Raw genomic sequence first — 21,994 nt, forward strand, 5'->3', positions numbered from 1 at the left:
CCTATCACAGCATGGATTCGCCAGCAGTCACGAGAACAAACAAACTTAGTTTTCGTTTGAGCTTTTCCATTGAGTATTGAATACCATAAAAAAAAAAACACAGTCATACAAGTCATGGTTTCTTGATACCCCACTGCGAGGAAATACATATCTGGAATGTGGCAGCTGCAAAATGCGGAACTCATCCGCTGTAGAAACGGTGCAAAAAGGGTCGTAAGCTACAGTAAGGGGTGTGAAAATATGGGGCGGTAACTGTCAGATATGGAAATGTGCTACCGTGGCATCTGGCAGTTACAAAAGAACTTATTTCTAGAGCGGGGCGTGGACTGTTTTGAACTTGGACACTCGGGTGTGCCCTAAACTGAGTCACGGGAATACTATGGTTTTAGAGGAAGCGTCTCTTCGTGTGCTGGGTGTGCGTGTTACCTGGTACGCTAGTCTCGCTAGGGACACGCCCTCTCCCGCCCCATCCCTGGGAACCGTCCGCGCTAGGCGTAGCTCACTCCGTCTCTCCCTTTCAGCTTTTTCCACGTGATGCTTTCTGTCTTCGACTCATGAATGCGGGCCACTACACAAGGGTTCTTTGTATTACTTTGCTGTCACTCAGTGTTACTCCAGATGACATTGTTTGCGTTCTTGGGTGTAATGTGGTTCTTCGCTGGGAGTGATATTACATGCTCTGGGAATGAGCCTCATTTGCAGAGTTCCAGAAACCTGAAATTTGACAACTAGTCAGCAGGGCCAAGCCAGGCAACCTGCCTCTCCTTGGGATACCAACCACACACGAACATAAGCTTTACCCTTGCTTACCCTTTCCTGCTGGTAACTTTTTACTGCCCTGCTGTCAATCATGGAGTAATAGACTGTTTTCAGAATGGCTAAGGCAGATCCATCGACTAAGGGAACTTCTGCGGCACCGGGCAGTGTGGAATTTCCACCACACAGGATATGTTATTTCAAAAGAAAGGGCATATATGCCAGTATAAACTTCAAGGTAAAATAAAGGTCATATATTTGAATGTTGAAGTCATCTGTCCTTATACAGGGAACCAAAAAAACTAGATGTGTGTTACCTCACCCAAAGATGATTGGACAGGGTATTCCCAGGTGGCATTTTATGACCCTTGATACAGAAGCTCGTTGGTCTGCAGGGAGCTGCTGGGATACTTGTGTGGCTGTTCGGTACCACCCAAGTGACTGTAGGCATCAGCTGTCATAGTGCCGCTAGATTATTTTCTCTCTAAGTTATATTTCGAGCACAGCATGTGAAGCTCTAAGCCTGCCTTTCAGGTTCCCTCGGGAGGACATCAACCCTCATACCTGAGCAAAGGCCTGTAATCTGCATCTGCAATGGGGCATTCAGCATCTAGAGGGAGATTCCGGCCAGGAATGCCCCGTTGCAGATGCTGATGCAGATTACAGGCCTTTGCTCAGGTATGAGGGTTGATGTCCTCCCGGGGGAACCTGAAAGGCAGGCTTAGAGCTTCACATGCTGTGCTCGAAATATAATTTAGAGAGAAAATAATCTAGCGGCACTATGATAGCCTTATTCTTGTGCTTCACTCTTATCGGTACTATTTTAATCCTACTGTGTTGTGTAGTTCTGGTTATTGCAGCTCACGCTTTGCTATCTAAAATGCAGTCGTTTTATTAAACCAATCTTTAAAACTTAAACTGCCTTTGTCATTTATATATGAGACCGTACTGTGTATGAGAGAACCACCACCAACCAACACAAAATCGAAGCATAATCCTAATACAACCACTCAAAAAACCCCATAGATTTTCACAAAGTGTACATAGGAACATATATTGAATGGATGGTTGGGAACACATGGCATGTTGGAGTTAGAAGCTGAGTCACTTTGTAAATGGACCATCAGATCACTGGAATAAGGACTCTATTGGCTACCCTATTTTTCAGCAGTAGGTTTATGATTGAGGGGTCAGAATGGAAGAAGATCGAAGGGTGTAGTGCCTTGGGACACATGTATTTCATGTGCTGTCTCCATGCCGATATTAAAGCAAAACCTGCTTTATTTGCCTCTATCTGGTTTAAGTCTTTTCTGTCCAAGACATCACAGGTCTAACTACATTAAGTTTCTCACTTGTGTACTTCTCCATAGCGCTACGTACTGCTTTCACCCTCATGCATGTCTACCAATCCCTGCATTGCTTTCACTTGTGTTTACTTCTCGCTTTCTTGTGTGCTTCTACCCCTCTCGTGTTCATCTCGTCGTCTGCACACTCCCAGCACTCTGTGTTCTTTTATCCATGTGTTTCTTCACCCGCACCCTGTGATGCCCTCTCGCTTGTGCAGTGTTTTCCTTTCACCTCCACCAGCTCCACACAACCCCATGGTCCCTTTTTTTAATGTGTGCTTTCGCACTATTTATTTATCGATCTAAGAGGCGTCAGCCATCTTGAATGGGTAAATAAAAAATTAAAGCAAATGGAGCCTGCTGCGTTCCATTGGTGCGTACATCCAGCAAGGTCTTTTGGTTTTGGCAATGCTTGTTTACTTCAAGCTGGCGATTTTCACTTTCCAGCATTAACCGTGAACTGGACAGGTTTTCATGAATGCATAAAGAGGAGTTTTATCTCAAGTTTTTTTTTTTTTTTTTTTTAAAGCGTCCATTCAAGAGAGAGTATTGTGTAATTATGTTGCTCTCGTAGACTTTATCTTTGTAGAACTGGGACTTGTCAAGTGTTGTGCTGTTATAGAACTGTACCCCTGCACTCTCTCTGCATCATGTACTGCATGCTGTCTTTTGGAGGTCAGGGAGGTGTAAACTCGGGGAGCTGCACTTGTTGGTAGTACGCTACTCCTCAATGTGTTTTGAACCACCCGCCGGCAGGCCAGCAGGTAAGCACTGATCTGCAACTAGAAGCCTCCGGTTGTGGATAAAACATCCCTCTAATTTGGTAGGGAGCGCATGTGTAAGCAATGGAGAATTCACTGTTGCCTGAGGAAGGAGCCTGATCCAGAGTACTGGTAAGCTGTCCCCTTCTTCACTTCATTCCCTGGTGTCTATTCTGTGGGCAGAGTAGAGGCAAGCCTCCCTACATTACCTCAACAGGGCGTTATTATGAGCCTACGTTTCTCGCAGTAAGAATAGGCAAGATGGTAGTTTTTGATCCAAGCTTCTTTGCTCCCGGCACCTCTGTGCAGGTTGATTACAATGTTCAATTTCGGATCATTACCACTCATGCAAAAGCCACGCCATTATTCTAGTGGGTGAACGATTCTCTCCATTGTGCCTTATTTTTGCCACATAGTTTTAAACTATTGATGTACTCCATATTTTGCATGGGCTTTCAGCTTGTTAATCTATTTCTAGCACAGGTGTTTCCTCCCTCAACGTTTTAATAATCTTGTTTGGCCTCTTCTGCTTTAACTCACTTATTGGATATGTTGGCCGCTTGGAGAGACTGGGTGGCAAAGAAGAGTCTTCCTAAATCGGTGTTGATGCTTAACCTGGAAACTTAAGTGTGGTCTGAAAGAGGGAAGCAGCTAAAAGGTGTAGAAATCCAGACTCTCTCAGGAATTTGGAGCACCATCACAGCTACCAATCCATAATGGAGATTAGAGCAGCACTCATAGCAGTGTCTGAGTGGACCGTGGAGATGGTGCAGGAGAATATGGGAGGTTAACATATTTTTGTGTCCATTGCAGTGCTTCACTGACCACCCTCCATTCTGTTCTCTGAAAGAGTATGGTTCACAGCCTGATTAACCTGAGGCAGTGACGAGGCCCCTGTTGCCCAGTTTATCACAGCATCCATTGTGAGTGCCTTCCATTAGCTTTCCCTGTCGGCCATAAACTTAACCTTTCCAGTGGGATGTTGCATGCCATTAGAGAATGCTCACGAAGAAAAATTACGCCCTGCACAACTCCCAGCTGTCATAGCTTCAAAGTCGGAACACAGGTTTTGGACTTATGTGGCATCGAGTGGCAGCTGACACTTTCTCTTCTACCTTTGCCTCGCGGCTTCAGATATATGTACGGACTGGTTCCCCGGAGAAAGGGCACGTGTAAGAAAGTTTTATCCGTGTTTAATGGCGAATTGCAAACATGGATGAATGGTCCAAAACAGAATTGCCAGTTTCCTGTCATGTGATCTGTGTGACCACTACTTTCAGTCAAGTCAATATCCCTTTCTGTGATGCTAATTAGGGTCATTACAATACACACGTTTAAACTGGGTTAATCCCTTTACTACAGAACCCAAACCAGGCTATTTTGACCTATCGCTAACACTTTATTTTTACAACTACATTACAGTAAATGCATTTTTTAAATCAAATTTTCTATATACTTCGATCTATTCCCACAAAGATGAGCATCTGTACCGTCAAACAGACTATTAAGTTCCTCAATCATCATACGAAAACCCAATAACTCCGAAAAATGACTGCTGGCAAAACTTTACGTTTGTTTGGAAAGTTTTGACAGCTACACTCATGTTAGTCAAATTGTTTACTATTGTCAGTTTTTCCAGGATACTTTAGAGTAAATCATGCATATTTAAATGACATTTTTGTCTCTGCAGTGGTTTTATTTTTCCAGGAGTCTTGCAGATCTGGAGCGAATAGAACACCCCCTGCCTTCTACAACTGCTTTGTGGTAGTTTTAACTAGCAGGCCCTGCTATGGTGCCAATGGTCAGGTTTGATGCCAGTAGTAGGGTAGTCTGTGAACGTGGTGCAGGAACCCTGTTTTTTAAACAACAAAAAAAATAGAATACTTCTTTTTGAAAGTTTAAATAATGGCCTATAAACTGGCAAATTGGCCTACGGAAAGGAGATGATTTCCTGTTGTTAATCAAGTCAGCATGTTAGGCAACATAAATGTTTTAGCCACAAAATTCTCATATCGGTGAATAAAGAGGTGTTAAACTTAAACATAGTTGACTAATGCTAACTAAACTGACTATATGATAACTGAGTCTGCCATACCCCCATGGGCATCCAGCCGTGCCTGGCTTGGGGTTGGGTGTAGGGCCTGGCTTGTGGCCACTATCTGTCCCCAAGCCACACACAGACTCCCAATACCCACTGAGCATGGCTGTCGTAACAATATAAAGGGTGTCATTTTAAGTTAGGAAGACCTACTGGCTTTGTTAAAGGGTCAAAATACGATGGGCCTATTGGTGTTATCAAGGGGGTCAGCACATCAACATATAAATCTGACCTACTGACTTTGTCAAAAAGTCTCCAATAACTATACTCAAGTGTATATTTAATAATTTCACATATTGCAATATTCAATAATAGTGATTGTCTCAAATTACCTCTAATAAAACATTTTTAATAAAAAAATGTAACATGTCTGACAGTTTTATAGGCACAAAGTGCAGCATAGAACCAACCACAGGGGGTCTAGCAGCCCAGCTGAAGAGCATATAGCTCCAGTGCACAATGCTTTAAAAAATATGGTAGGCTTTCCTAGGGTCATGAATTGTATGACCTAGGAGACTTACTGTGTTCTTTTGTGTGTGTTTGGCAGCCCCTACAACAATAACAAAAAAGGTTGGTGGTGCCCCTCCCCAGTTTAGAGGCACCACCAGAAATAAAAACAATATATATATTTAAAAAAGCCTAAGGGCATCATGGGCACTCCAGAAACTGGAGCAGTGAATGTGAAATGAGCATCTGCTCTACTCATTTCACATCCTCTTTGGTTTTTTTTTTTAAATGTATTTATTTATGTATTTATTTTATCTGAGGAGGGGGCATGCAGCCCCCCTTCCTGAGCTTCTATAGGCCTCAGAGACTACATCTTCTGGGGCTAACATTATGTTTTAGGCTGGGGCATTCTTTGGGCTGGGGACATGACACCCCTCCCCCCCCCCCTCCCCCCATCATACACTGGCCCTAGGGACCCTTTCTCCCCAGGCAGATGAAGGAGGGTCCTAGGGACCCCAACTGCTGGGACACTGCATTTCCGAACCTCCAAGAGTATGAGCAAGGAGAACTTAAACTCCGAGCCCGCTCCTAGTCCTCTCTCATGAAGGCAGGGAATAAAGTTTAATTATACGTGGGGGGGGCACAGAAAAGCTGCTCCTGTCAGGCAGGAGCAAGCAGATAAAGCTGGCTCCCACTAGCCACAAATAGGTCCAGGGGCTCCCCCTGGGGCTTCATTATGCTGATGCTGTGGGTGTCCCTCTGGGTATCCCGGCAGGCATCTGGGTGCCCACAGAACTTTTTTGTTGCAAGGAGATGGTGATGACCCTGGGCCCTCTGAAGGGCTCAGACAGGGGGTGCGCATACCCCCTTCCCCTAATAATAAATGAAACCCCACATGATTGCCCTTCTCCCCTAAAGATTAATGTTCAGCATCCCCAGTGCCTTGGTCCCCACCATAGTTTTTTTTTTTTTTTTTTAACAAAAAGGTGGGGTCTTGCTTTTTTTCTTGTTTTTTAAATTCTGTAGATCCTCTGAAATTTGAGGTATAATTCCCCCCCCCCCCCCCCCCAGTCCTCCCAATACACCGCCGGCACCAGCAATTGTTTACACCACCACTCAACACCACTCCTTGTTTACACCAGGACAGGGGGACTGATAGTGACCGATAGGGACCGAATCCTAAGATGCTGCTGCCACATCTGTTTTGATGTAGTAGCAGTCAATCAGATCCCAACTAAAGATTTGGCAACCCCTCAGATCCTCTACGGCGTGAAACATCTATACATTTTCAGACTTAGTTTCTCAAAAACTACTGAATGGAGTTACACCAAATGACAAAAAAGCACACTTTCTTGACCAAGATCTAGCTTTGTGCCAAATGTAGTGTAATTCCATTCATCTGTTTTATCTGTACCTGTGTCTAGTTTTTTCATGGAAAAGTGCCTGGGGGAAATCTTCTTTGGGACGCCCCCCTTTTTCTCAGTACCTGCTTGGCGGATCACTGGGAAACTTCCAGGATGGAACTGAGGTGGATGAGTTAAAAAAGTTCAGTGAAGATTCATCAAATAGTGCCAGAGTTATTAGCAAACCAAAAAATGTTTTTCCTGTGGAAACTTGGTCATAACTAGAACCTCCCAGTGGAGGCTGCCGTTGACCAATATATATTTATGTGTTTTGTGTGTGTATGAGGTACAGAATTTAATTTATGGTTATTGAGTGTTCTTTGTAGGTGTAAGATAGTCCCTCATGTATCACAGGACTAGCACTCCATCAGAGGCTACATGATGCACCAAACAATCAATAGCATGAGGTAAGAGGAAAATATTCCTGTGTGAAGTAAATTCCGAGTGCAGGTATATTTTACCAAATTGGTTGCAATAGGGCTTGCCTAAGGTGTGCTGTCAAGTCTGACATAATAAATATTCCTGGGTGTGAGACTCCATCATATTAAAAGGGACCGTTGATTCTGGACAAGGGTCAAAATCACCCAGGCGAGTGACATTGAAGTGTTCAGCTTGTTGAGTAAGGTTAGCTGTTGTAAGCCCTTGTGAAGAGGCGAAGGTTACACCTAAATGGCAACCTGGTTTGTCCCTCTCCCTGGCCGAATTTTACTGGCTTGGGCAGCCCTCGTTCAGACGTTAGAGGCGTGGGTGAGTAAGAGCGGGTTACAGTGGAGGCGGCTGGTATTCTTACTCCTCTGGCATCGTTCGGTAAACCGGTCCGACCCGGTTGGTCTAGGGCCCTTATTGTGTGGGAATCTAGGGCAGCAGAGCCAAGCCTCGGGCGCTTCCGAACCGGAGAAGCCGCTCGGTTTGAAGGGCAGAACTTCAAATGAGGGCTGTGTTGCCGCGGAGTAAAACTACCCGCGGTACGAGGCGAAACGACGCTGCCGCTGGCGGGAGCAGCCTCCTGAAAGGATCTCTCGCGCTGCCCTGCCTTCGTGTGGCCACACTGAGGGCCAAGAATCTCCCTCGCTTCCCCTCAAAAACTATGGTAATCGCAGCCTCCAATGGAAGACAAACCGAGAGCAAACAATTCACCATGAACTATGCATATTTTAAAAGTTTCTAATGTGGCGGACATCGAGGTTGCTCAGCTCGTTAAGCGCCTATTGCAGAGTGTAACCCTGTAACTAGCAGGTCACATATTGGAATCCTGGCGGGGCAAAAACTGCCTTTCAGTCTTTCCGAGAGCCACACCTACTCTCAAACGTTTGTGAATAGAGATGTGCTCATCAAGATCTGCTGCGCCTCGGTTTATCTCTGCACATTTTTAAAGGGGCACGTCGATCTTTCCATACTGTTTCAGAGCATTTCCGGGACTCTTATTACTCAAGGCAGCGGCGCTACGTTATCTGGTTTTGTCAAACCCGTTTAATTGTTGTTTTTTATCTTTGTTGCTTATGTTTGTTTCTGATTAAGGTTGTGTGTGTGTGGCCGTGACCGTGTCCAGGGCACTCATGGACGCTAAAAGCACCTACCTATCTAAAAATGTGACTTTCAGATTGTGAAGTCATCTATTCCTGCACCAACAGCCACATAGTACTAGACTTATATTTCTGTGGTGCCCGATATGGCCAAAGAGTGCTTTGATGAAGTGTCCAGATGTAAGAAGGTCATGCTTCACCAAAAACTGCACATGACCCCAGCACCACAACACCTGCTGCACTGCTTATAGCCATGCTCCTGCACAGGGTGGATCTCCGACTTGTGACCTCTAACCTGGGGCTGTACCTCCTCCAGGGCATGCAGGTTATACAAGGGGGTGTCAATGCCGACTGTTTTTCACGAATCACTCTAGTCATTGTGGACTTCCAGCTTGCTTTTACTATCTCTGGATGCGAATTTTCCCTTTTTATCTTAATAAGTACTGGAAAAGTGTGCATGGCCCTAATTCCAGCGCGCCTTCCTTATTGTCCAGCGGCTGCCAGAACTGGGTGTAGTCATATGCTCTTGGTCTGCACCACGATATCATGGGCTCTTTGGTGGTGGGAAAATGTAAACCCTTTAGTACGCTCACACATGCAGTGTCGTTCTCCTTCAAAACCAATCCTTAAGTTAGTGGTACAGATGATGGTCCAGTGTATTCCAGGTAGGTCATACCTTGATTTTATTTAAAGCATTGTTAAACTTGTTTCTATGTAAAGAGTGATATTAAAACAAAACTTGATGTATAGGATTACATTGAGAATTCGCTCATGTTCCCGTTTACATCTCCTGCTGGGGGCAGGAAAATAAAGACAACAAATATAGCAAGGGATTATAAAATCTGAATACGACTCCTATATACAGATGAGTTGCATATTTAAAAAAACAGCAACCAGGAACCAGTGAACGCACCATCCCTGCTCAGGGCAGCACTGACCCAAGCTATTCACACCCCATCAAATCATAAAATCATTACAAACCCAGGGCCGGGGTAGAAGGCCTGGATCCCCTGCAGGACAACCCTCCTTGTTGGTCCCGTACCCAAACTACATAAAACTGTGGGCAATTCCTAGGTAGAACTAGAAGGCCAGGACTACCAGCTGGTAGTCTTCCATCTAGCCTGACCCCATCTCTCATGAAGGGAGTTGCGATACTTTGCTGTATGTTATTCATAGAGCTATACTTTTTCTCCTTCTTTACGCTACAAGGTTAGGTCCCTTGTGAATGTGCCCTGCCCTTGCCTAAAAATTCCACTTTCATTGCAACATGCCTCCAGAATTTTCTGGATGAAAAGGTCGTGCTCTCCATCCAGAGATGCTTTGTGGTCTGGCAAAAAATTGGTTTATTAATCTGCTGCCACATTGTTAAATAAGAGGGGTCAAGTGCTCTGACCAATTAGCACATCTTTTTGGATTAATCGTAAACCATGCCAGGTGAATGAATATCTTTGGACTAGAAAGATGGGAGGTAGGTGGGATATGTCTTAGCCCACAGCTGGAAAATAGGAATATCCAGAATCCCCAAACCTCCTGTGCACAATACCTGATGCGATAACATGAAAAAGTTTTAAAAATAAATACATTTAAAAAAATCTATTATTCAGGAGTAAACTCTACCTGGATATCAAGCTTAGCATCGCTGCCCTTCGGTGATCAGGAGACCAAGAGAATGTCCCTAGGTTGACAATCAAGGACAATGGTAGTCAACTATTGCTTAAGGACTGACGACCTACAAATAGGAGAGAACAACATGACGATTAATATTTGAAAATCAGGATGGTAAGGTAGAGTGGTCAGCCTGCAATATTTGGCCTCCCTGAGAGCTGCCCAGTCTGCCTGCCTTCAAGGGAATACATATCCGTATGACTCATGGGTGGCCACCGATGATCATACATAGAGACAGTTTGAACCTCAGGAGGTCGTATTCAGAGGTTATACCTAGTGTATTACATCAGACTGTCCTTCTGTCATCAAGTTCTGCACACACTTATCCAGAATAGTTTCAGTAATGAGGGCAACAGGGCTAGATATGAGCAGACAAGGGGCCATTAGAGTTGGCAGGTGGAAATCAAATGCATAGAGCTCCTGTGTAAGGGATGATAGCTTGACAGAATAGCATGCGATCTATGTTGTGCGTTCTCTCAATGGATAATAGTGATGGCAAAAAACGATGGTTTTGTTGATAAGGCAGGAGTGCGTTTAGATCACTCTGTAATTTGCCAAAGGGATCATATGTTTCAGTCAAACAATACCACTCCAAAGACTGAGATCTTAATACACTGGGTCACTGATCTCTCACTCATCAAAGTAACTGACAAACGCACAAAGCCGTCTACACGTATGGGAGAGAGTAGGGTGCGGCTACAAATTACCGGCGTCTCCTCTCCATTCAGAAATGAAAGAAGCGGAAAGAGTATTCGGCCCAGATAAGATCTCATAAGTGCATCCTGTGCACCACTAATGCTAGACTGTGACCTTACACGTGGCGCCACCATTTTGAAGGTAGTTCCAGCAGCAAGTAGTTGTAATAAAAAGGGGCACGCTATCCCAGTCACTTGTAAGGAAACAAGGATTGCAATAGCATATAAAGTGATATTTGTCAAGTGACATAGTGATGTGTTGTTCTAACCGTATTTTCAGCCTGCGTTCTACTTAGACATAAGGTATGTTTTATAAAGCTGTAGCCAGTTACTCCACAGACCAGCATCTCAAGTGACATATGTCAGTTGGCAAAGGAGGTTATTGCCCGCATTGCCTTACTATAAAGGTTAATTCAACAGCGTACTAATTCAAGAGAGCAGTGGAGATGTAGAGGAAGGTAAGTAGGACCTCACAATGGTGAACTCCCTTCATGTTACAGTGACTAGTTGCACACCTCTGCGGTTTGGGAGATGCTTTTATCATTTTCTTCTGCAGTTCCTAAGATCAGCTGACCTTCCAAGGAAGAGTTTATTCCTTTATCAGAGCAGTCCTTCTGATTCATTGCTGCAGGTTGTTTGGTGGACTGTAGGCTATCTCTGCTTGCCTTGACAGACCAAGACCTGACATTTCCGACCGTTATTCTATACCGCATACTTTTCTGCAAATTTAATATTAAAATAACATCAGGGGTGTTTGTGTGACTTTTGTGTTTTACATTGCGGTTGGTTCTCTGTGTCCGTTAAGAGTGGTTTGTTGCTTTAAACATTTTGCGATGAATATTGGGTAAAGTTGGTTATATATGTTAAGTGAGCGTATGTAGTTAAATGTAATTTTGTATGTTGGTTTTCGTTGGTTTTGTATGTTTAATTGCATGTTCTTAGATGCGTGTTGATTTAGCATGTATTTGTAGCAGTGGTTTAATTCATGTGTCAAAGTATGTTAGGTAAGGTAGGTCATTTCAGTTAGTTGTTTGTGTGTCAAGGACTAGTTAGATGAGAGAAGGGAATGCTGCTGGGCAGCCAGACAGGGGCTGTGAGGCGTGCAGGGGGCCCACATCGTGGTGGGAAATAGGAGGGTGAGGAGGAGAGACAAAACCAAGAATGTCAGAAGGTGCCTGGCATTCCTTGCATTCACATTCCACCCTGCATGTTTACAGTTTGTGGAAGCCATGCCCATCCCTTCATCTCAAGTGAGATGTGCGTGCATAGGCCGAGAATGTAGATGTGAAGATAATCACAGTCTAGCATCACATTCTCATCAGCAAGTCTAGTGACAACGGGGCTGGCAGGCAGCGTTCAGCACCAAGTTTCTGAACTCGGGGATGGTCCAGGCTTCACCTCATATTAGATTGCTTGTTATGGCATTTATCTGTTAATTTTTTATTTTTGGGAGGGGGGGGGGTGGGAGGTTAGCCTAGAGACAGAATCAAATATTTCACCATCATGTTCTTCCAAAAAATCATAACAAAAGTACATGCATATGTACATACTTGTAGCAGCTTAAGGTCAGCCTTCTTCATCCAGTTGTCTGTTCTATTGTCATTCACATTTTGCTTCCATCCAGCACTACAAAGATCATGGGGCAATGGGTCATCCCATTCCATTGGTTGTCTTGCACTTTAATGAACAGTATGTCGTTCTGATCACATGTGCATGGCCACATAGAGTGCATGTCAGTACCAAAGCTAATTGGCCTGGGCTGATGACCTTCTCCTTTATTTTTATATTTTTGTCTTTTTGCATGTTGCATATGTTTGCAAAGCAAATAAAAAAAATAGCATTGCACACTTGCTAAGGCCAGTCATATTCTGACTTTTGTTTTATTTTATGGTTGTAGTTTTCCTGCAACCTTTAGCGAGATTGTTCTTACTGAAGTAGCAAAAAACAATATTTATAAAGGCATTTTCACCCTTGAAAACTACTACCAACCTTTCCTGCAGCTTTCCTTCCAGATAATGACTTCCTATTGTGAGGAAACAGTGCAGGTTTGCAACAGATGTGCAGGCCCCTCTTATTAGAGTGACTAGCCACCTTCTCTATAACCGTTTTTTTTTATTCTTTTTTTTTTTTTTTATAAAACCCTGCAATTTAAACATTTTAATTCTTAATTTAAAGAGCTCGAATAATATTTTGATGATGGAAGAAAGCATCATATCGCACAAGAACCTAAATGGTAGTGAAAGGAGCTCAGTACACTGCACAAAAAATAGAGCCTTGACCTCAGACGCTCCTAAGAAAGTGAACAGGTTGGTTACTGTTAGCAGCTGTGGCTCAGTGGCAGCAGGAACTTGAGGATTTATATCACACACTTAACAAAACTAATGCATCTACAACTACCAAAACTGTATATAATTTTTGTCACTATGGTTCTGTTGCTGTGTATAGCTTCTCTTGTTGGAATGCTCATCTCTTTACCTACTAAAAAATCTGGGAGAAAGTAAGGATATTGCAAATCAGCAAGTTGTGTAATCATATAGAGAAATGAGCGTGAAGGCAGAGTACCTTTATGAGGTAATGGATCCTTCAGAGGACTTGAAATATCTATTAAAATGTACGATAGGGGGTATTTTATTCATTATAATGCAAGTTAAACCACCATTCTTCTCACAAACATCTTACATCCTTGGTGTCTTGCCCCTACGTATGAAAGATATAGTATGGTTGTAGACATGAGGAATAAAAGAAGAAGAAAAGTAGAATCTATACTGCTAAATTAAATGCACCAAAAAAGAAGATAGTTATTTGTTGCAAAAACCTACTCAAATGGGTTTGATGTAAATCAGATTAAAAAAAAAAAAAAGGGGGCTAGGGCTGTAACGTAAAGAGATTCAATTTTTCCTGTACAGTCTCTTCTTTCTGATGATCACTTTTTATTTTAGAAAAACAAATAATAAGCATGAAAGACCAGATTAAGAGAGCATAGGAGAAGTGGATATACTGCTCAGCACGTTTAGAGGATGCCACAAGGGCCCTTGGGGGAGACTTGCCCGAGGGATGAGGTCCTTTGTCCTACTCAACATTGGCCCCACCCCTAAAAATAGATCCCCATACAATACATCTGATTCTGCCGTATATATTCTAGAGCATGACACAGCATACCCATGCAATACTCATGTACCCCCTTGGAATAGTTTGAAGTAGTTTCTAAGAAGTTGAAGGTTTTTGTTTCTAGTTTGACTGTTGGATATCCCCCCAGAAGGTGAATGTGAGTTTGATATATATATATATATATATATATATATATATATATATATATATATATATATATATATATATATATATATAGAGAGAGAGAGAGAGAGAGAGAGAGAGAGAGAGAGAGAGAGAGAGAGAGAGAGAGAGAGAGAGAGAGAGAGAGAGAGAGAGAGAGAGAGAGAGAATGAATATACTATAATTGGTAACAGGCGGACATTAAACCTATGTACCTTGTAAACTGTGAAAATGTACAATAAAAACACATTGATGTAAAGCATGAAATGTCACTGCTAGTTTTTGTTATTTTACCTGCAGCAGCACTGATGCTACTTTACCTGCCTTTCACATTAGCTGTTGGATGTGGTTATAGGCGTTGTGACGTTAAAACTCAACTGGAATTTATTAGAGTTGAGCTGCAAAGCCATTTTTTTCATTACAGAATTACAGTTTACTAGATACGTTCCAACACGATTATAATAAGGAAATCAAAGACCAGTTTTATGCTGTGATTGCAGTCTTCCCATGTATTCAAAATAAATAACATAAAGGAAACACAACCACACATGGGACATCAGATTTGAGTAAGGGTGTTCTTGTTTTTCACCACAAAATTTGCTTCCAGATTAATGAAGATAGTGTAGTGATAGCCGATAAGGGAAAAACTCTCTGGATCGCAGGATCATTAGTGCTGGTGAAAAACCTCTAAGACAGCAGAAACTTAATAGTCAGGGCAACTGGAATTATGTGGCAGAGTAAATTATGCGGAAAGAAAAGGCAAATTATGCAGCACTTTTTGTGATAGTTTAACTTCATTATTTTGTCATTTTTATGTCAAGCATAGCAGTGCACAAGCACTGCTTTTCCGACGTTTTGGTATCTATGTGGGCTTTTAACCACGCCCATCACTTCCACTCGTTTGTGGGGTTGCCTTTCAAAAATCCTTTGTTATCATTGCAAAATATTTTAAGTTTCTCCCTCCTTGGGGCGGTTTTGTTACCGTCTTGAGGACCGGCTCGGTTACATGGATAATTGCACTTTTGCCCATATGTTCGACTGCGAGTGAACTTTTTCCTTGTGTCTCTCCTTTGCGCTCATGGTGCCGGTGGCGCTTTGATTTGACTTGCTTATGTTAACTGTTTTACTTTACATTTTCGACTTATGTGGCAAAAAAGTCCTGTTGGGAATTTACAACGCTAATAGCTCTCACTCGAGCAAACGCGAGACCCAATGCATTGCAAATGCTTGTTAAACTTATTAACACTGTTTGGACATTAGTTGTACCTTATTAGTACTAGTTTTAACAACCAAATATGGCAATAAGCGACTAGAATGTGACCAGTCAACCTTTACAAAGGATCTTGCACTGTGCGGCAACACGTTACTGCAGTTTTACTAACCTTAATTAAAAAAAAAAATCTGCAGATTATGCGGCAGATGATGGATTGTGTGGCAAATGCGGCACATGTACAAGTATGCGAAAATCGTCGCAGAGTCGTATAATTCCAGTGGTCCTGCTCATAGTCCGTGAACACGGAGGTCACAAAGAGAGCTCTGTAACTACAGGAACTTCACAGTTAGCTCCCTATGTGACACGTACTTTCACTTCAATTGCAGATGAGCGCGAGGCCGTGCAGAAGAAGACCTTCACAAAGTGGGTGAACTCGCACCTGGCGCGGGTCACGTGCCGCATCTCGGATCTGTACCAGGACCTGCGTGATGGCCGCATGCTCATCCGCCTGCTGGAGGGGCTGTCTGGGGAGCAGCTGGTGAGTGTGGGGTCCTGCCATCAAATGAACTGGGGGTGGTAAAGAGGGGGGCGGGGGGGGGGGGGGGTATTCCACTTTAAAGCAGGAGGTACCCTGCACGCATTCACAGGCCACAGACCACATAGTGACACACACCAAGTTAAATATGCGACCGAAAAGATCGACGGTATACTTCTTACCACTAAAAATGCTTCGTCGGAGCTCCAGCACCATTTTAGGTAGCCTGTGTCATTACAGGAGGCAAGTAAGTTCAATGCATGTTTGATAGGCCCACCCTTTAATGCTGCAAGGCCCCATTTCTTAACAGTGCTTTAAGGAAGTTAGCGATACACAACCGTTTGTCTTCAGACTTCAGACACCCCGCAGACAGGTATTCGCTTCAGACTTCATAGCACTTTACAAACTGGTTAAATTTTCTCCAACATTGCTCTAGACACATATTTTACAGCACCCTAATGTACATCTCTCAGAGGTCTTTCCTGTCAGGTTAGATATCATATAGCGCGTTCTGTCCGATCCTGCTGTACTTTATCGGCAAGGTACTCCTTACATAGCACCGTATATCAGACTTCGGACTGCTTTACCAACATTTTATTCGTGATACAACATTTTCTGTCACATCTTTAGGAGTACTATATAGCCCTGGTACAGTGAGACTTATCTGTTAACCTCACAGTTCTTGAAAGACACACTTTACATACCACGAGCATGCCTCGAAGCACTTTACATACTGGTATCCCATTATACATAACTTTGTCTTTAATACCCATACACTGAACATGTACCCATGAACACTCTCTTACCTTCGTCTCTTATTGAAGCATCAGCCTGCAATTACGCTATTGATTTCGCCGTCTGTGATTAGTTACAGAGTGTAGTATTTAAAAGAGGCGCCACACGGTGCACTACGCCTAATCAGCATAAAGCTCTGCCAGATATTGGCTTGTGCATACTTGCCTTGTGGTACATCAGACTGAGGTGAAGAGCACCATCTTCCGATTTTGCTTTGAGAGGGGCTGTTAGGCTTTGCCTCTTGCTCAGGCCCCAAACAGAGTTCTAACTACAGCAGTTTGTAGCTGTGGGTACCCGGCCAAAGTCTAGGTCTTGATGACTGGGATGAGGGGTGGTAACAAAACCAACGTATCACTCTCACCTACTCATCACTCAAGCTGAAAGAGTTGATTGTTCAATTAGGGGAATACTGCTGTAAACCCACATTTACATAACAGTGTAAAGTAAAAGCCACCAAAAAAAAAAAAAGACAAAGGCTATCTTCCTAATCCTTCTGGAGAAACAAAGCAAAACAGCTCGGACCCAAAGGTAGAGGCTTCTACTCCCCTCGACATGAATGGGACAGGTGTTAGCAAAGATGTTAAGTGGTAATCTGTGGCTTCTAGTTGCAAACTCCTCAGGCGAGCTTGAACATAGAAATAAATGAGCTAGTGTTCTCCAATAACCCAGCTTCAGCAAACTAATGGCCCCAGACCTGTGTTTGCTACTGAAGACTTTTACAATGTAATTTTAGGGGAAGACATACTTTCTGCATACGAGGCTACAAACACCACCAGTGAAGCTTCGCTTTGTAAGAGCTCACCAGTTAGGAGGAACGGGCAACTTGTGTCTTAGGTTACGTGAAGCTAGAGGACCCATGTGTGGGCAAACTTGTTGTACTGAAGGCAAACTCGCTAAGGTAACCAAGATGGCGCTGGATAGAAGGTTGAATAACAGAAACTACTGACAATTACTCTGTAATTGCATATGCTAGTTCTTTGTTTTTTAGCTCACTTACAGACTAGACCCAATTATATCCAAACCATTCACTGAAGGACAGTCCAACCTGAACCCCTAGGCCACATTTCCTTTTCTTGGGGCAATAGACCTGTTTTGGCTTGTAAGGACTCAACAGTGCTGTGTATTTAATAAATTTGGCCAGAGTAATTAAGATGGATAGGATTAATTAAGGATTTCAAGCCGTTGCTTGTATGTGCCGTCAGTGGGAGTCAACCCTTATGGGAGGGTTTGCCAAGATGTTTCCCCATTTTCTCTCCCTTATGAGTCTGCCTGCACCTCAGTTGCATAGCAGTCTGTGTTTGCTTGTGTCCCCGTTCAGAGGGGGCATTATCACTCCATTCACAGTGCCAATACTGATTGCTGTATGTTTGGTCCTTTTCTGTAATGGCACTGATGGTGAACACTTATACTGAGAATGAAATAGAATATGTATCCAAGTACTTGCTACTGGCTGAGATTAATGCAAGCGCTTCGTCCATCACTTATTGTGCTGCTCACACTCCGTTTTCTCTGGTCCTCTTGGGTACTAAAAAGGTTTTTAAGGACTAGTTTCAGGTACCCTGTACTTGTGCAGATTTGAGGAGCTGTGGAGTTTCCATGGTTTCCCAAGAAAAAAATACCACTGACCATTTAGACGTCAGTGCTCCTTTGTGTTGGCAAATTTGTGGGTAAGTTCAGTGGAGCAGTGTTGTTATCACCTTTAGTTTATTCAGACGAACAAGCGCCAGAGGAGATAAATGCATTTGGACATTGAGAGGGGCTCTGGGTAAGGAGTTAAGTGCATAGAAGGAGGCATATCCATGCGGACATATACTGCCCCTCCTGCAGTGAAGAGCTGGTGAACTAAACTTGTGGATTCCTCCATGCATATGCCATACATTCTAATCTTGCCACATAATCATGATGAGAGAACTGCTCTCCCTTTGTACAGGACTATATAGATTTTTCATTGGAGAAGTAGTAACGATCTCAGTAGTAACTGCGACTCCTGAGGAGAGCTTTAAAATGTACTCCTAAAATTATTGCTAAAATGCCACAGCCAGGCCATGTACCCCACGGTCGGACCAGGGGCAAAAATAGACCCAGGCAGTGAAATAAGTGGCCCTCGTTAGCGAACCACATAGCTAAAAAAAAGTTGCCCATATTTGCAAATCATGTAAATTTGTAATTTGTAAAGACATGCTGTATGAGTATTTTGCAAGGAATGGGAGACTGCATACATTTGTGTTTGCTGCAGGCAATGTTTGTTTTAATGTCAGAGAAAACAGGCCCATAGACTGCTAAAAAAAAATGACCGTACCGATTTGCTGGCAAACACATCACAGTAGTTGCCGTGTCATATGTCTGACTAGCAGCGCCGTCGCAGTGGGGCGACGGGAGGATGAGGTCGAACACATGATCCGGTGAGATGCTACAGGTGCTTGGCGGAGCTGCCACAACGCAGGTCTCAAGAACTCTGTCCGTAAAGAGAGAGCGTGCAGCATCATTCAATACCTGGCACAGGCCCTCCCTCACAGCCACGTTGATTCCTGCGCGGGAAAAGACCTGCCCAGCTCGGGGTCCGAGGTAACAGGCTACAGAGAAAAGAGGACGGTGTTTACCTTACCTGTTTTCAGCACCAGTGTCGGTGCCAGGGTTGAATTTAGATTGGTGTGCGGGGAGGGCTAGGAATGCGCCCTTGAGCTGCGCGTTTTGCTTCTGTGCCCCCCATGCCTGACGAAGGATTAACATTCAGCTCCAGATTTGCATCTGGGGATCCAGGACCCCCTGCGAGAGCTAGAGTCTATGAATGGTTTCTGAGCTTTGGCTCCAGGACACCTGATGCCGAGTGGGATTAAGGGTGGAGGTGAGCGTGCCCCGCGGGCGCTGCCATGACCACCGCTAGTGGGATCGGACAGCACTTTCAGGGTGGTTGCTGTTTACTCCTGACTAAAGTGAAGCATGGGGGCTAACGCAGAAATCAAATATAGGGGGCACCAGTCAAACTCATAGCAGTCGAGCTATCCTCGGGACTCCCGAAATGATCCTGCTTCCTAGCACCTCTGGCGTACCGTACCTTCCAGCATCCCTCCTGCTGCGTGTGCCACTCAGATTCATGTGCACCTTTATGCCTTCTAGCACCTCTCAGGCCCTCCGTGCCTCGAAGCACCCATACTCTCGTGCTCCGTCAGTCTTAAACTGCCGGCACTCTTGAAACTCTCAGTGCTACTGGACACCTGTCAGAGTCTTAGCGCCACTCAGCCCCCTTCACGTGGGCTTCTCGATGGTCCCCAAGCTCTGTCCCTCAGCATGCCTCAGAGTGGACACCTGGTAGCTGACTTTACAGACTTCATGGTTTTGACACTGTACCAATGTTACAATAAAGACTAGTTGCAGCATCTAATATGCGGACTCTCGAAGACGTAGCGCTGCCGCGTTAACGCCCGGTGTGATTATACTTTTGTTGGCAGCCCAAGCCCACCAAAGGACGCATGCGCATCCACTGCCTGGAGAATGTGGACAAGGCCCTGCAGTTCCTAAAGGAGCAGAAGGTGCACCTGGAGAACATGGGGTCGCACGACATTGTGGACGGGAACCACCGCCTCACGCTCGGCCTGATATGGACGATCATTTTGCGATTCCAGGTACGTGGGGTGGGTGGTGGTGGTGGTGGTGGGGGGGCGTTAATAGAGAGCAAGGTAACCTTCGGTATAGTGGATACTGTGTCTCGTGGGCATTCTGTGGTTTCAGGGCAGGAGGAGGGGATAGATTCATCAGATCTTAGGCCTGCTGTTTTTATTGGGACCGCCCCAGTGTCTTTCAACTGGCCCAGTGGTGACGTGGTCATTCACAGTTACCCCTATACAGTTAGATATAATTCTGGCAGGGTTGACCCTATTTCTGTACCTCTGTTGCATGTACTTTTGTTTTTCTTTAAGGTTATTTGCCTAACATGACAAGTAGTCATGGCCACCTATAACCAAGCTGCGAGCTTGCAGGTTGTGGCATTAAACTGAGACTGGGAGATGGCCTTGCTGGTAAAGTGTGCAACCCAGATGCTTCTCAAAGACAAGTGACTAACACCTGATTCCTCTGTCCACAGCCCTCCTCTTTTGATAATCAGACTTGTCCCTCAACCTCTCATTTATGTTTATGAAGCATGTGCCTACTCTTGATTGGCCATGGCAGGACATGTGTCCCTCTATGTGTGGATTCTTGTTTCAGCAGAATGTGTGTTCGTTACAATTATTCTTGCTTACAGCAAAGTGTCACTCCTGGCCTTAGTTTCTTGCTACAGCCACTTGGGCCCTCTTTTCCTCCCTTTTTTAGTTAAAGATGAAGGTTTCCTTTTCCCTGGTACCTGTAACTTTGGTTCTGGGTACGCAGAATGTGGGTTGTCAAGTTAGAACAGAGCAGATCCTTCTCCCTTGTGCCAGAGTTCAGCAGACTGTTATTTTATTAAATTTCCCCTGGTGGTTTATGTAGAGGAACTCCCCCTTTTGTTCCTTACTTCAGGAGAACTTATGCTACCCATTCTGTTGATTCTGTGTCCAGCCACGTCTGTGTCCTCTCCTCCCTCCCTCCTTCCCAGCCGTAGGAGAGTGGATGCTCATCCACAGCCTCCTGATGTCTCTTTTTTGTGGCATGCGCAGTGCAGTCTCTCTTGTGAATGGTGGAAGATGTGAGTTTTCTCTCTGTCCCTTTCGGTGGCGACAGAGCTCACACTGCTTCCGGTAGCCTGACATGTAAGTGGCATCTTCTAGTATCTGTCTCTGTATTTTTAATACCAGTGTGCTGCTTCTTTTGCAGATCCAGGACATTAGCGTGGAGACAGAGGACAACAAGGAGAAGAAGTCTGCCAAAGATGCCCTCCTTCTGTGGTGCCAGATGAAGACTGCAGGGTACCTAGCTTTGTAGTAATGGTTGGCCGGTAGACTGAACATCTCTTGGCTCACACAGTCCACAAAGGTCAACATGGCGCCATTTGTAAGGCGGCTTCTTCCGCAAGCTCCATAGTAGAAACGGCTTTGTCAGCACATTTTCTTTTGAGCAGGAATAAGGGGCTAGAACTAGGACATGCTTTTACTTATATCTTTACTAAAGATGCCTTTGTTTCTCAAGTGGCAATGAGAGATCTAAAACACTATAGCTCTTACACATCCAATTCAACAACTGTGTTGGAGGTTCAGAGTTTCTTTTTAATGAACTTTTTAATAAGTGCAAATTGCTCACATTATGGCCTGCATTGTGATATTCTGGAGTGTTACATAAAAACTTAGAAAATGTAGTGTGGCTCATAAATATCAGGCATTGACTCAGCATGTAGATGTGTTGTTTCTACTGTACACTTCGCAGTGTTTTAGTGACCTGACTGATGTCCTGATAGCGTGTCTGAGCTTCAACCTTCCCTTCTTGGGAAGCGACACACCCTAGATGGCTTTGATTTTCTCAGACCCAGCACTACCTCGCACCAAGGAAAGGTGTGACAGAAAGTGCAAGGCTTGGTGA

The 21,994-nt window shown here is 44.2% G+C and overlaps 1 protein-coding gene across 4 annotated transcripts in view; it reads left to right on the forward strand.

The window, feature by feature from the left end:
* SPTBN2 (spectrin beta, non-erythrocytic 2) overlaps positions 1 to 21,994 on the forward strand; it is an 812,320-nt gene that overhangs the window by 481,900 nt on the left and 308,426 nt on the right. For all 4 annotated transcript variants that reach the window (XM_069207822.1, XM_069207824.1, XM_069207825.1 and 1 more), the window contains 3 exons: positions 15,564 to 15,715; positions 19,957 to 20,130; positions 21,296 to 21,387. In XM_069207822.1, coding sequence (XP_069063923.1) covers positions 15,564 to 15,715; positions 19,957 to 20,130; positions 21,296 to 21,387 — 418 coding nt within the window. The remainder of the gene's footprint in view (positions 1 to 15,563; positions 15,716 to 19,956; positions 20,131 to 21,295; positions 21,388 to 21,994) is intronic.

The sequence above is a fragment of the Pleurodeles waltl genome, chromosome 9 (assembly GCF_031143425.1).
Source record: "Pleurodeles waltl isolate 20211129_DDA chromosome 9, aPleWal1.hap1.20221129, whole genome shotgun sequence".
NCBI lineage: Eukaryota > Metazoa > Chordata > Amphibia > Caudata > Salamandridae > Pleurodeles > Pleurodeles waltl.